Raw genomic sequence first — 15,713 nt, 5'->3', positions numbered from 1 at the left:
ATGCGATGAAGAGTCTTGCGGCAGGATGCGGTGCAGGTTTGGTAGCACATAGCGATACAGTTGGTTAGGATGCTCTCTATGATTCCTCTGTAGAACAAGCACATGATGGGGGTCGCGGCTCTGGCTCTTCTCAGCTTGCGCAAGAAGTAGAGACGCTGGTGAACTTTATTGGCCAGTGATGAGGTGTTGTTGGTCCAGGAGAGGTTCTCGGTGATGTGCACTCCCAGGAACTTGGTGTTGCGCACTCGCTCCACCACAGCACTGTTGATGAGCATGCTGGGAGTTCGGTCTCCTTAAGTCCACAACAATCTCCTTGTTTTTTTTCCACATTTAGGGACAGATTGTTGTCTGTGCACCACCCAGACAGACGGGTCACCTCACTCCTGTTGTCTGTCTCGTCTCCGTTGCTGATGAGACCCACCGCAGTTATGTCGTCTGCAAACTTGAAGAAGTTAGAGATGTATGTCAGTGTGCAGTCATAGGTCAGCAGGGTGAAGAGGAGGGGACTCAACACACAACCTTGACGGGCCCCCCATGTTCAGAGTGATGGTGCTCGATGTGTTGCTGTCGACCCGTACAGCCTGCAGTCTCCCTGTCAGAAAGTCCAGCAGCCAGTTGCACATCAAAGTGTTGAGCCCTGACAGGTCCAATTTGTAGATCAGTAGTTGAGGGATGATGGTATTGAATGCTGAGTTGAGGTCTATGAACAGCAGTCGGACATATGAGTCCTGTGAGTCCAGGTGTCTGAGGGCAGAGTGGAGGGCGGTGGAGATGGCGTCATCGGTTGACCGGTTGGACCGATATGGAGTGTGGCGTTAAATGAGCTGTATTTAGTTCTCTTGCTGGCAGTTGAGGTCCCAATGGCAGAAGGAAAAATAGTTGACACTGCAACTGGTTTCAGCCTGTGCCTAACCACACCTGTGTATCCAATGCTTTCTGCTAAGTCTTTCTCAAAACACACCGGTTGGAAGTGATCAGCACAGAGTTTGGAATCCTTGCTAGGCACCCATAGCTGACCACGTTTCTTCCCCTGTCAATTGACTTTCCCTATCCACTGGTATTCCTTTTTCACTTGAAAAGCCAAAATAAAACTATTGCCACAGCCTGAACCATTTGTACAACCAAATGCCACACAATAAACCATCATGAAATCGCTAAATCATATGACAACAAATATACAAGAACGGGAAAAGCATGGAACAATAGCACACAACGCCGAATGAACAGGGTGTTTGGATACTGTTATGGATACAGTTTCGGATAGAGCCAAAGACCAGAAGGCGCATTCTGAATCAAATCGATTTAACTGCTGTATATCTGCTATATAATAACTTTGAAATGGCAGATGTGGCTTGTAAAGGGTTTCTAGAGTTTAGAAATTTTTTAACATCTTTGTCAAACTCTATCTTTGGAAAGACAAACTCCTCTTATAAGGCCAAACGGGTGGTGTGGACACAGCTGGCTTACCTGGTTCAGTCCTCCCGCTCCCACCGTAGTGGCAGTGTTGGTGGTTCCAGTTTCGTGGGTCTCACATGGTGGATTGGAGCACACCTGAGGAGAAAGAGGACAGTCAGTCACAACAAGTGGGTGGGCAAAGTAATGATGCCAGTCCCCACCTTTAAGCAGAGATGGGATCAAGTCACATGTAAAAGTCTCAAGTCATAAGTCATTTTGTCCTGGGCAAGTCAAGTCACAGTTTTTTTTTTCCAACCTTTATTTATCTAGGTAAGGCAACTGAGAACAGATTGCGATTTGCAATGCCGACCTAGCTGCAGAGAACAGAGTAAAACAAGGCAAAATACAAGCAAATACAAATAAATCCAGTAAAAAAAAATACATATACAAAAAAAAAAAAAAAAAGAAAATTGGACAATGTGATATATATGTTACTTACAGTCTTGGTCACCATTATTGGCACTCATGAAGTTTCAGTACTAAATGTGAAATATCTCTTGAAGAAAATAAATCAAGTGAAAAATCTTTCTATGGAGAACTTGCGTTTGATACAAAAGACCAAATGAAAATTTTACGGACAGATGAGGAAAAAAAAAAAAGTTTTTGGGCAATGCACATAAAGAGCTTGTTTAGAGATGGTGCATCTCGCCTGCCATCCGCCAGTGGATTTACAGCTTTCTGACGGGCAGGACACAGCAGGTGAGGCTGGGGGAGGCCACCTCCTCCACACGCAGCATCAGCACCGGGGCACCCCAAGGTTGTGTCCTCTCTCCGCTGCTCTTCTCTCGCTACATGAACGACTGCACCTCAATGCACCCGGCTGTCAAACTCCTGAAGTTTGCAGATGAAACCACTGTCATCGGCCTCTTCAAAGACGGTGACGAGTCTGCATATCAACAGGAAATAGAGCGGCTGGATCTGTGGTGCGGCCGAAACAACCTGGAGCTGAACACGCTCAAGACTGTAGAGATGATTGTGGACTTCAGGAAGCATCCTTCGCCACAGCTGCCCCTCAAGCTGTCCAGCTGCCTTGTGTCAACCGTCGAGACCTTCAAGTTCCTGGGAATTATAGTCTCTCAGGACCTGAAGTGGGCGATCAACATCAACTACGTCCTCAAAAAGGAAGCACGGCCTGCCACACGAGCTGCTGAGACAGTTCTACACAGCGGTTATCGAATCAGTCCTGTGTTCTTCCATCACAGTCTGGTTTGGTGCTGCTACAAAAAGGACAAACTCCGACTGCAACGGACAATCAAAACTGCTGAAAGGATTGTGGGTACCCCCCTACCCACCCTTGAGGACTTGCACGCTGCCAGAACTAAGACAAGAGCGTGCAAAATGCTCTCGGACCCTCCGCATCCCGGTCACCAGCTCTTCCAGCTCCTTCCCTCAGGTAGGCACTAACGATCAATGCAAACTAGAACTGGCAGACATTCCAACAGCTTCTTCCCTCTTGCAATCAACTTCTTAAACACCTAACCTACAATTCCATTACAACATGCTGGCAATTTTTTTTACTTGAGTTTGGTGTCACATTTCTGTGGGGCCAATTATATGTTACTCGTGCACTCACTGTAGTAGTCTTGCCATGCTGCACTATTTGCATATCTGTTGCTCACCAAAACTGGCCACTCAAGCCAGAGTAGCATCTGCTCCATTTGTACACTGATTGAGGAGTATCTGCAACATTTGCACAATCAACATTGTCCCAGATTATCGCACTACTCGTCACTTTAAACTGCATACACTCCTTGAAGTCTCGCCGCCCTTTGCACAATGGTCATTGCACTGGACTATTGCAATATTAGTAATTCGAACAGCTCTAAGTGCTAGAGGACTCTGCATCTTTTGCACAATTGTCAAAAAAAAAATCTTCCTTAGGAACCAACTTTATAATGCTAAACATTACCAGACAACTAGCAACCCTTTATTGCTCAGTGACTGTTTTTTTTTTGTCAATGTCTTTATGTCTCAAAAGTCTTCTCTGTCATTTGACTGTCGTCGTACTGGAGCGGCTCCAACTACAGGAGACAAATTCCTTGTGTTTTTTTGGACATACATAAAGGCAAATAAAGATGATTCTGATTCGGATTAGTTAATGTATACGCCCTTAATATTGATCCAACCTTTACTCACACTTTTTTCACATCTGACCAATTTGTCAACTAATTAAACAATTATTATCAGTGGTGACTTTAATATTGTATTTAATCCAACCACAGACCGTTCAAACTAAAAAAATTCCAAACAATCACAGTCTTCCCAAATATATGCATGATTTCGGACTTGCTGACATATGGAGAATAGAAAATCATACAAAAAGGTATACACTTTCTTTTCTTCAGTTCACCGCTCCTTCTCTAGAATTGACTACTTTCTCACAAATAACTCAATTGCTCAAAACAGCACTTCCAAAATACATCCAATAATAATTAGCAATCATGCTCCAATTTTATCTCTGCCTCAAACTTGAATCAAACATGTTACAGTCTCCAACCTGGCGCTTTAATACTTCTCTCCTGAAAGATCCAGAGTTCAATATATTTGTCAGGAAGGAATGGGAAGATTTTCTAGAAATGAATGATTTTAGCGGCACGGTGAACGACTGGTTAGAGCGTCTGCCTCACAGTTCTGAGGTCCGGGGTTCAATCCCCGACCCCGCCTGTGTGGAGTTTGCATGTTCTCCCCGTGCCTGCGGTTTTCTCCGGGTACTCCGGTTTCCTCCCACATCCCAAAAACATGCATGGTAGGTTAAATGAAGACTCTAAATTGCCCGTAGGTGTGACTGTGAGTGCGAATGGTTATTTGTTTATATGTGCCCTGCGATTGGCTGGCAACCAGTTCAGGGTGTACCCCGCCTCCTGCCCAATGATAGCTGGGATAGGCTCCAGCACTCCCGCGTCCCTAGTGAGGATAAGCGGCTCAGAATATGGAGGGATGGATGAATGATTCTATCCCCATCCTTATTTTTGGAAACAGGGAACGCTCTAATCAAAGGCAAAATTACATACTCTACCTACAAGAAAAAAACAAGAAACAAAATTAGACCATGAATTGGAGATGAAAATCAAACAATTCACAGAGGAATATGCGATGAACCCGACAGACCTCCTTAGGAACCAACTTTATAATGCTAAACAACAATTTGATTTCATATTATCAAAAAGAACGGACTTCCTACTACAACAGCTTGGATACACTAATTTCGAGCACAATAATCAATCAGCAAAATTTCTTGCACACCAACTTCAACGTAACAAAGAAAAAACACTAATTACATCTGTCCAAGACTCAAATGGCAAATATACTTAATCACCACAGGATATTAATATATTTTACAACTAGTAGCTTATATTCATCCCATAATACGCCGAATCAACACAACATTGAAACTTTTTTAAATAACCTAAACATCCCTCAAATAACTTCAGAAAGTGAAGAGTTTTTAGATGCCCCATGAACTCTCGCAGAGTGACATAAGGCCTTAAATGATATGCCAACAGAAGAGCTTCAGGCAATGATGGGTTTTCCACTGAATTCTATAAAACATTTCTGGTGTACACTTCAACCACTATTTTCCCCCCCCATGTTATTTTCAACATGAATGTTAAAAGTCTCCCGTTATGACAAAATAGTTGTCAGTACAAATAACTGACAGCAGTTCTGAAAAATCCTCCATAAATTTTCCATTGTAGCTTCAAAGTCTATATAATATTAAAACAATGACCTTTGGGTCACCTTTAAGTAAAAAAAAGAAAAGAGCTAAAATGACCCACTATAATTTCTTTCCACTGAAATAATGACAGCAACACCACCACCTTTTGTCTCTTCGATACTTGTTCATTAAAATTACAATTTGCTTGTTGCCTCATTTAAAATGGTATTACAGCTACTTTCTGTTAACGTTTCAATTAGTAGCAAAACGTCTAGATCATAGGTTTTAATGATGTCATTAATCAACATTGATTTATTACTCGGACACTTGATATTGAAAAGTGCTAGTCTCACTGGTATAACTGGAGACAATGGTTTGATAGTCACATTTTCTCCTCACTAAGCTTGTAGTTCTACTTTTTTTGTGCCATATTTCTTTGACCAACTTTCTGTCCCTTGTAATTACAGGGATGAAAAATGCCAGATCTCCATAGGGGTCTGATTTATTCTGGAAAAGACCCCGCACATATAAGCCAGATTTGCAGATATGATTCTTCATGGGTGGAGGAGGGGCCCTTCGCATCTTAGTGGACATTGGTTTCAGGCGATGGGATGAAGATCTTGGCGTGGTGTGCATTGGATTCCAATATTGACAATAGCCTTCATCCTGTCCGTCACATCTAACAGTGCATTTAGGCTAGTAGAGAGTGAGTTTTGCATTGGGTTTTGCTCCAATGGGGCAGGGAGAGGTGTGGGAGATTCCCAGTGCTGCCTCATTCGCATTATTCATTCGTCCCGCCAATTGTTTGGGTGACGCTGGTGACTCCATCTGCGCCTCGTGTCGCCTTATCTCTTTTCTTGTTCCTCCGATTGTTTGGGAACAACTCGATCACGAGCAAGGCCAATGTTTTCCTTTCGGGCCGCTGAATGAGGTACACAGTAAAAAATTTTGGCAGCCAATAACTTAACTCCTTGTCTATGGAGAGAAACCATCTGCCTTGTAAAGAGGTCTGCGCTCCCAAAGAAATTTAGAAATTGTCAATGAAGCTCACGGATAGAGCAGTGCTGAGCCACTTATTTAACTGAGCGAGCCTACTGAAACGATTATCTCTAAATTGTACCATTGGGAGAAGTCCACTTATGAAAACCTCAGCACCTAAACACTGCACCTTTGTTAGGAGATCAATGTAATCTCGCTTCAGGACCTCTTGATTGCTGCTTGACAACATCCAGGACCCCTTTGTGTAAAATGTCAGATTTCACAGTTGTATGCTCCTTAGTGGTCTCCAGGATTTTTTGTAGAGATATCAGACACCATATCATTGGTAAAACACAGTACTTTGGTGTTCTTCTCACTACAAAAACGTTTCACATCCTTGAGAGCTTCATCACCAACTATTAACGTTTGGGGTGCCATTTATTTCTTGTATGATTTAGTTTCATTCCTTTCAGTGGTGGTTGGGATGAGCATTCTTGGCCAGGGTATTGTAAAAGTGGCTCAAATCTAGTTCTAAGTTGATGTCAATGTTTTGCATTGACTTGTGTCCTCTTGCCCTTCGCTGTAGCGACCGTCCACGGCCGCTATCTCGGGGTTGAAGTACGCAACGCAGGCCAGCCGGATTCCTCGATAATCTGCTGGTGTTCTGTCCTCCCTTTTAGATGTTACATATGTTTAGGTTTTCTTCTTCTTTTCCTTTCGGCTTGTCCCATTAGGGGTCGCCACAGCGCATCTTCCTTTTCCATGTCAGCCTATCTCCTGCATCTTCCTCTCTTACACCAACTGCCCTCATGTCTTCCCTCGCGACATCAATCAATCTTCGCTATGGTCTTCCTCTTGCTCTCTTCCCTGGCAGCTGCATCCTCATCACCCTTCTACCAATATACTGACTCGCTCTCCTCTGGACGGGTCCAAACCATAGAAGTCTGCTCTCTCTAACTTTGTCTCCAAAACTTCTAATCTTGGCGCCCCTCTGATTTCTAATTTTATCCAACCTGGTCAGCCCGAGAGCGAACCTTAATATCTTAATTTCCGCCACGTCCAGCTCTGCTTCCTGTTGTCTCTTCAGTGCCACTGCCTCTAATCCGTACATCATGGCTAGCCTCACCACTATCTTATAAACCTTGCCCTTCATCCTAACTCTTCCACCCTTGCCATCTCTTCTCCTTGTAGCCTCACTCTTCCCCCTCTACCCCTCTCATTCATGCACAGATATTCTGTCTTACTTCGGCTAATCTTCATTCCTCTCCTTTCCAGTGTTCCTCCACCTGCTCCCTGCTTTCACTGCAGATCACAATGTCATCTGCAAACATCATGGTCCACGGGGATTGCAGTCTAACCTCATCTGTCAGCCTATCCATCACCACTGCAAACAGGAAGGGTCTCAGGTCTGATCCCTGATGCAGTCCCACCTCCACCTTAAATTCGTCTGTCACACCTACAGCATACCTCACCGCTGTTCTGCTGCCCTCGTACATGTCCTATATTATTCTAACATACTTCTCTGCCACTCCAGACTTCCGCATGCAGTACCACAGCTCCTCTCTGGGGACACTGAGATAGGCTTTCTGTAGATCCACAAAGACACTCCTTCTGACCTCAAGCCAAATAATGCATCTGTGGTAGTCTTTCTAGGCATGAAACCACACTGTTGCTCGCAAATACTTCTGTCCTCAGTCTAGCGCCCACTACTCTTTCCCTTAACTTCATTGTGTGGCTCATCAAGTTTATTCCTCTATCGTTCCCACAGCTCTGCACATCACCCTTGTTCTTCAAAATGGGCACCAGCACACATTCTCTCCATTCCTTAGGCATCTTCTCACCTGCTAGAATTCTTATGAACAAGCTGGTAAAAAAAATATAAAAAAAAATAAAATAAAAAAAGCCTCACAACACTATTCCTTTCTCAGCTTCCACCACATGGTTCTCTGCTCTGCCTTTGTCTTCTTAATCTTCCTCCCCACCACCAGAGTCATCTTAGACACCAACACCCTATGCTGTCTAACCACACACTCCCCTCCCACTACCTTACAGTCGGTAACCTCCTTCAGATTACATCGTCTGCACAAGATGTAATCCACCTGCGTGCTTCGACCTTCGCTCTTGTAGGTCACCCTATGTTCTTGCCTTTTCTGGAAAAAAGTGCTCACTACAACCATTTCCATCCTTTTTGCAAAGTCTACCACCATCTGTCCCTCCAAGTTCTAATTTCTTTGGAAGAAGAACAAAATCTTATCAGCAGGAAAAAGGTAAACATGGGCGAAGCAAGCAGAGCGAGCAGAAAAGTGTCTGCACTGTACGAGAGCGTCTACACTAGATTAATGCAGTCTTAACTGCAGTATCTGGTCTTCATTAAGAGAGACTAATTTCAAATAACGGGAATATTTGCCATTTATATACATATACTTCTGTTTAAATTTTAGTCAGTTTTAATTTGTGATATTTTATAGTGCCATATATTGTCATGTGTATACAAATAGTCAAGGAATAATCGGCAGTTTACAATTTGAAATTTGTTTAAATAACTAACTTAAAATAAGTTACATTATTCAGTACACTACAAAATGCAGTTTTTGCTGACACACAAAACAGAGATAATGTGTGAGAAAAAGGTTGTTCTGTTTATGCACAAAACATACAGTATACTGAAAATGTACCAAACTGTGGCACAAAAACCAAACTACTCCTGGGTTAACTGCGAGCCGTACACAATGTGGCCTCATAAGGATTCCACCATGGCTAAAAAGGGTATCGCAACTTGGCATCCTGGCACTGCAAGTGCTCCCACTGAAACTGGGAAAACTAGTTTTGAAATGCAGTTTTTATAAATTTGATTCATCCATTCATAAAACCAAATTCAAAATGTACTGGATTCTAAACATCATTTTAGTTCATTTGAAAACCAAATTGATTCCATGTACTGTGTTACACTTAAAACTACTTATTAAAGACTTAATGTAATCCATGTAGTTTTTAACTAAAATGTACCTCGTTTTAAAACCAATTAACTCACCATTTCAAACCAATGTCTACAATTATCAATTCCAGTTTATCAATATCCATTATCAAAATGGACTTGAGTCAATGTCTGATGTCAGCAACCTTGAACTTTGTATAAACTAACGTTAGCTACTGTAACTGCTGTATTGAGTTAAAAAAAAAAAAAGGCTCACAAATTAATAAATATTTACTGAGCAGAATGGGTCTTCAAATGAAAAAACGTGTTTAGCGTTGTAGCCTGGCTGTCCGTTCTCTCTTCACCAGTTAATATCACACTGGCAGTTTTTATAGCTCAAAGTAATAACACTCTGCACACCTTCCTGCTCCCGCCGACATGATGCCATCTGATATGAAGACGTAATTCTCCGACGCGAGGGGTTTGATGATTAGCAGGCTAATCCTCCAGTCATGACAGTGCCATTCCCAGCGTGGGTTCACATATAGACAATAACTAATTGATATTGTAATTTATTTTTCCACCAAACATATAAAATAAACAACAATCAATTATTTCAAGACATGTCTCAAGGCAAGTCCCAAGTGTAAATCCCAAGTCAAGTCCGAGTTTTTGTCAAGTCACAAGTCATCAAAATGGTGACTCGAGCCCAAGTCGCAATGACTCGAGTCCCCATCTCTACATTTAAGCACGAGCTGACTTCCTTGACAGCTCACCTGCAACACTTGACCAGTGCCTGCCATCACCACAGTGGCGGTGTTGGTGGTTCCCGTGTCGTGCGTCTCACAGGGCGGGTTGGAGCAGACCTCAGTAACTGCAGTAAACATACACGTGTCAAACTCATGTCTTTCCACACCATTTCATTTGAGCCACGCCAGCCGCAGGTAATGATTTTTCAAAAAAAATATATTTTTTTGGCTACTAATAAACTACAATGCATCTGGAGTTTGATCCACAATGCTGATGAAGATTAGGATGAAAATTGATTTTAGAAGATGCTCTCTTCCCATCTATGCTTGTGGTTACAGTTGTGTAGGATCAACTTACAGGCAGTCACAGCATCTCCATTAACGCCTTCCGGACCACTACTTGTCAGCATGCCCGTCGTACTTCCTGCTTCTTCTGAGGTGGGTGACGCCATGATGGAGACAGGCAGATCCTGGACCAGCGGCTGGGCTTCTGCTCCGCTCGGTGTCATGATTAAAGTTACCTGTAAGAACACAAATGCTGTACTGCATAACCTTTCAGAATCAGAACCACAACCAGCGACAGTTTAAAAGAAATAATAATAATAACCTGTCCTCTTCAGCTGCATGGCAATGCAGAATGGTGGATCTGTATGCCTTTTGTGCTGGAACAGTTTTGCTGTGTAACAGGGGAGTTTGAAATTCTCCCAGTTTAATTTTTTATGACTTTTGGTAATTATTCTGATGTTTACTGAAATTGCTGCCAGACAGAAAAGGGTATTAGGGGACAGGATGCTTGTGTCCAACCTGCTTGGGTCCAGCAGATGCAGCAGTCGCCGTGGTGACCTGGCCGGTGAGCGCAGCGATGGTCGGCAGAGTGGTGATGGACGTGCCTAGGGAGGCGTTGGTGTTGGTGGCTAATTCTGCCACCATGGTGGACCCACTTCCCGTTACCGTCCCCAGACTGGACACACCTGTAGAGACAGGCAAGAGACGCTGCTGGGTTTACATGCGCACAATGATGGGCCAGCAGGAGCATCGGGTGTTTACCTGTCGCCCCCCTGACAACCAGTGTGGTGACTACAGGCTTGGCGCCGATGGCGCCTGGTGACACCAGTCTGACTCCGCCCTTCGGGATGGTCCTGAGGATGGTACCTGAAGCACCTGTATTCCCTTTCAACACGACCTGGACACAGCAAGAGAAGTGGCGTTGCATGGGCCTTGTTCGATGTCCTCTTGTTTCCACTGTAACCACAGGGAACGTCTTACCTGTGTGACACCCTGCTGTCCCGCTGAGATTTTGGGGACCGTAGTGATAAATTTCCCAGCAGCCCCAGGTGTCACCACCTTGGTGGTGATGATTGTGATTGGTCCACCTGTTGGGGGAGGAGCTTTAGTCAGGTGTGCACTGCTGAAATGAAGCGTGGGTTGTGTTTTTATTTGTAAGTATTGCAACTAAAAGATTGATTAGCGCCACACGTCTTAGATATCCCGCTCTCGGCATAGGTTAGATAATGTGTCTCATGGAGCCGAAAGGTGTACAGAGGAACCCAGATTTACGAACGCCTCAATGTTTGAACTATTCTGTTTACAAACCACAGACAGAACAAAATATTGCCCAATGGGTGAACCTCTCATCGCAATGTGCAAACATTTCATTCATACATTTTATGCCGGGCAGTGCGCCCATCGTGGGGAGGTGGCTCACTCTCAGCCACTACTTTGCTTAGTGCATCATTGTGAGCCTTTCCTGCATTTTGCTAGCTCAACATGGATGCAACAGACAAGCGTGGCAAGAGGGAGGGACTCACTGTGGACTTAAAGACTATTTGTGTAGAGTATGGAAATATTCACATAAAAAACGGAATTGTTGAAATATTTGCAGATTTATTACAAAAGAAAAACTGAAATATCAAACAGCCATAAGTATTCAGACCCTGTGCTCAGTATTTTTTAGAAGCACCCTTTTGAGATAATACAGCCATGAGTCTTTTTGGGAATGATTCAACAAGTTTTTCACACCTGGATTTGGGGATCCTCTCCAGTTCTGTCAGGTTGGATGGTGAATGTTGGTGGGCAGCCATTTTCAGGTCTCTCCAGAGATTCTCAATTGAGTGTAAGTCAGGGCTTTGGCTGGGCCATTCAAGAATAGTCACAGAGTTGTTTTGAAGCCACTCCTTTGTTATTTTAGCTGGTGCTTAGGGTCATTGTCTTGTTGGAAGGTGAACCTTCGGCCCAGTCTGAGGTCCTGAGCACTCTGGAGAAGGTTTTCGTCCAGGATATCTCTATACTTGGCCGCATACATCTTTCCTTCGATTGCAATCGTTCGTCCTGTCCCTTCAGCTGAAAAACACCCCCACAGCATGATGCTACCACCACCATGCTTCACTGTTGGGACTGTATTGGACAGGTGATGAGCAATGTCTGGCCCCGACTGGTGGAGGGCTGCAATGATGGTTGACTTTCTAGAACTTTCTACCATCTCCCGACTGCATCACTGGAGCTCAGCCACAGTGATCTTTGTGTTCTTCTTTGCCTCTCTCACCAAGGCTCTTCTCTTCCCCGATTGCTCAGTTTGGCCGGACGACCAGCTCTAGGAAGGGTTCTGGGGCCTCATGTACAAAAGGTTCATACGCACAAAAACGTGGCGTCCTTTCTTTTTCACGGCAAAGTTCAGATGTATCAAGAGTGAAATGACCGTGGAAATGTGTGGTGCCTCATGCCAACTGCATGGCTGGCTTACGCACGTTTCTGCAGCTTTTGATGCTTTGGCGACACTTAGAGGTGATGTTGGGAAACTGTTCTCATAAATCTGCACACCAGAGACACATGAATAATTAGCACTGATGAACAATTTATGCCCGGCAACATTTAATTTCAACAATGCAATTGAGGCAAGGACTGAGAATTCATTTGTTAACCAGTGTATTTAATGAACCACTGATATTTGTGAGGACACCTATTAATTGATCAAGTCGATCATTTATGAAAAACATGATTTTTTTTGTCAGTGTGTGTGTCCACTCCTGTGTATTAAAATAATAGAGTAATCAAAAAGGAGTCAAAGTTTTTGATATCCTCTTTGATATGCTGATGTGATTCTATTTGAATTCAAAAGATTTATTACAAATACCACAAATACAACATTTACGCATGAACCTTTATCTCACAGGGCTGAGTGCAGGTTACTGTATGAACACATTTGTTATGTGTCCTAAAAAAATACATGATATTAGCCTTGTGGGGTGATCATAGTCAGCCACATCCTCCCATCACCCCTGAGAGAGCAGCGTCACCCATGATCGCAGCGATTCTCCCCTCGAACGGGGTGAGGCTCTCCGCGCTGGTTCTTCCGCCTTTTTTTGGCCACAGTTTGGCGGTGGGCAGCTGTCCTCCGCTTCACATCCACCTTAATGTCTGACCAATTCTTTTTTTAGTTCAGTGTGTCGCGCTATTCTGTCTCCACAACATTGACAGCCGCACAAGCGCTGTCCCATTCGCTCCTGTTTCGCGTGTTGTTAACGCCGTAAGACAGCGTGCCAAAGAGGATTGTCTTGCGTGTCTCCACTTCATTGAGAAACTTCACATTCAGAAAAAATATTTTTCTTCATTACCTTGCTCATTTTCCTTTTTTTCTGATCATGCAGAGATCGGCATCTCAGGTGCAGGGTTCATTTAAATGTGATTTGCATATTCAAATGTGGGCGTGGTCAGGGAGGAGTCGGCTACTCCAACATGTGCGGTCATTTCCACGTTGATTGGAATGTACGAAGGAAATGTGCTTGGATTCATGAGTACGCACAGTTTCATACATCGGAATATTTTTGTGCGTACACCATGTTTTAGGAGGAAATCCACACAAGTCTTTGTACATGAGGCCCCTGGTCATCCCAAACGTCTTCCATTTAAGGAAGATGGAGGCCACTGTACTCTTAGGAACCATAAGCTCTCCAGGCAGTTCCTTTGACCTTATGATTCTCATTTGCTCTGACATGCACTGTGAGCTGTAAGGTCTTATATAGACAGGTGTGTAGCTTTCCTAATCAAGTCCAATCAGTATAATCAAACACAGATGGACTCCAATGAAGCTGTAGAACCATCTCAAGGACGATCAGAAGAAATGGACAGCACCCGAGTTAAATATATGTGTCACAGCAAAGGGTCTGAAAACTTATGGCTGTGTGATATTTCAGTTTTTTCTCTTTTAATCTGCAAAAGTTTCATCAAATCCATATTTTTCTGTCAATATGGGGTGCTGTGTGTACAGTAATGAGGGGGGAAAAATATTTTAGCAAATGGCTGCAATATAACAAAGAGTGGAACATTTAAGGGGGTCTGAATACATTCCATACCCACTGTACATGCCAACTTGTGGCCAAGAGAAGACGATTCAAGCCAGTAAGTCAAGCTAAAGTTGATTTCATTACTTATTCTTCATAACTGTAGCAACCTGGTTGTTAAAGTTGAGGGGTTTTGTGATTTCCGACTGGCTGTGAACGCACCCGAAGAACTTGTGATGTGACAGTTTGGGTGCGTGTCAGCAGGGCAGCTACATTTGAATGAGGTCGTCGTCAGTTCCATTCTGTTGTTAACTTGGTTCAAAAAGATTATTAGATAGCTATACAGTTGTAGTGACAATCGTGCAGTTGTCATAGTAACCCCCCCCCCCCCCCCCAACTACGTGATAAACTGCATTCTTCCAAGCCGCCCCGCTGTGCAAGACGGCCACATGGATGGCTTATTTATCTCACCCGGACCTCAAACTAGTTAGCAGCTCCCCGACAAATCTTGATTCGAGACATTAAAAAAAAACGTTTTATGTGCAGAACTGATAGCGACCAAAAGGTTGGGAGATCCTCTCTCCAATAAGACCAAGCTGGGTCATATCGACAACGATAGATTTATTCGTTGGATATGCCACAGCTTGAACTATTTCTCCTGGATCTTGAGTTATGTTCAATCACCGCCTTTTTCACAAACTGAAACACAGCTATGAACTATTTGTTTTAATAATAAAACATACACGCAAGGGGCGGCCAACACTCACTGGGAACAATTGCTGGGACACAGGCATCACCCACTGGCGTTTGAGAGTTACTGCAAACCTGTGGACTCTCATTTGAAGTTTCTTTAACTGAAGATAAATGTCTGTTTTGATATTTTACCAACTCTGCAGAAATATTCCAAATGTAGGCCTTGTCTGTGTCATTGTTTCAGCTTTACAAGTTTAGCTGCAAGACTTTGAGAACCGTTCGTCTTGATTTGAAGCCAAACAGTATGAAATGTATTGAACAATAAGCAGTTGATCTGCAAGGACTAAGGTTTAAACAATCATTCTTTATGCTTGATTTATGAGTAAGAGTTCAAAGTAGGGAGTATTTTATATTAAGATATATTTTACACCATTTTTATGGCTAAATTGTAGACCGAAATTCAAGTCGATGGACATGGTCTTCTCCAGTTTCTCAGTCCCTTCGATCGCCCTCAGGGTATTTAACCTTTGGCTCTCGCCTCTTTCCAGGCTCTTTTTGTTGTGCTCTTGGCTAACAGCTCTCCAGCTACAGGGCGGCCTTTGGCCCACCCTCCCCCGTCCCCTTTTCCCTTTGTCCACCGTTGACACCACGTGCGCGAGCAACCCCTGGACAGACGGCGGCGTTTTCCGGTCAAAGAAGCCGACCCGGCGGCTTCGATCGGTTTTCACGGCCTTATCTGTTGTTTCTTTATTTCACCATTATTCGTGTTTTCTTTTTGTAGTTCTATCCCTTCGTATGGTTTCCCTGTAGATTTCCCTTTAGACATAATTAAATTTTCTATAAAATTCAACTTCTTGTTGTGTTTTGTGTGTGTTTTCAGTTTGTCATAAACCTCTGTAATGGAGGACTCGTATTTCATAAATGTAGCAGCCTTCTAAATTATGAGACTGATCCGAGGTTTTTCGTCCCTTTTTCCTAAATTTTACACATCT

At 43.5% G+C, this 15,713-nt stretch overlaps 1 protein-coding gene across 2 annotated transcripts in view; it reads right to left on the bottom strand.

Annotated features, from left to right (window-relative positions):
* hcfc1b (host cell factor C1b) overlaps nucleotides 1-15,713 on the bottom strand; it is a 62,835-nt gene that overhangs the window by 35,388 nt on the left and 11,734 nt on the right. For both annotated transcript variants that reach the window (XM_061693614.1, XM_061693623.1), the window contains exons 14-19: nucleotides 11,018-11,124; nucleotides 10,799-10,934; nucleotides 10,556-10,722; nucleotides 10,110-10,272; nucleotides 9,779-9,876; nucleotides 1,468-1,551 (exon numbers count right to left, since the gene is read on the bottom strand). In XM_061693614.1, coding sequence (XP_061549598.1) covers nucleotides 1,468-1,551; nucleotides 9,779-9,876; nucleotides 10,110-10,272; nucleotides 10,556-10,722; nucleotides 10,799-10,934; nucleotides 11,018-11,124 — 755 coding nt within the window. The remainder of the gene's footprint in view (nucleotides 1-1,467; nucleotides 1,552-9,778; nucleotides 9,877-10,109; nucleotides 10,273-10,555; nucleotides 10,723-10,798; nucleotides 10,935-11,017; nucleotides 11,125-15,713) is intronic.

This window comes from Phycodurus eques, chromosome 1 (assembly GCF_024500275.1).
Source record: "Phycodurus eques isolate BA_2022a chromosome 1, UOR_Pequ_1.1, whole genome shotgun sequence".
In the NCBI taxonomy this organism is placed as follows: domain Eukaryota; kingdom Metazoa; phylum Chordata; class Actinopteri; order Syngnathiformes; family Syngnathidae; genus Phycodurus; species Phycodurus eques.
Note: the sequence above shows the minus strand (reverse complement) of the source record. Positions and strands in the feature narration are given on the sequence as shown.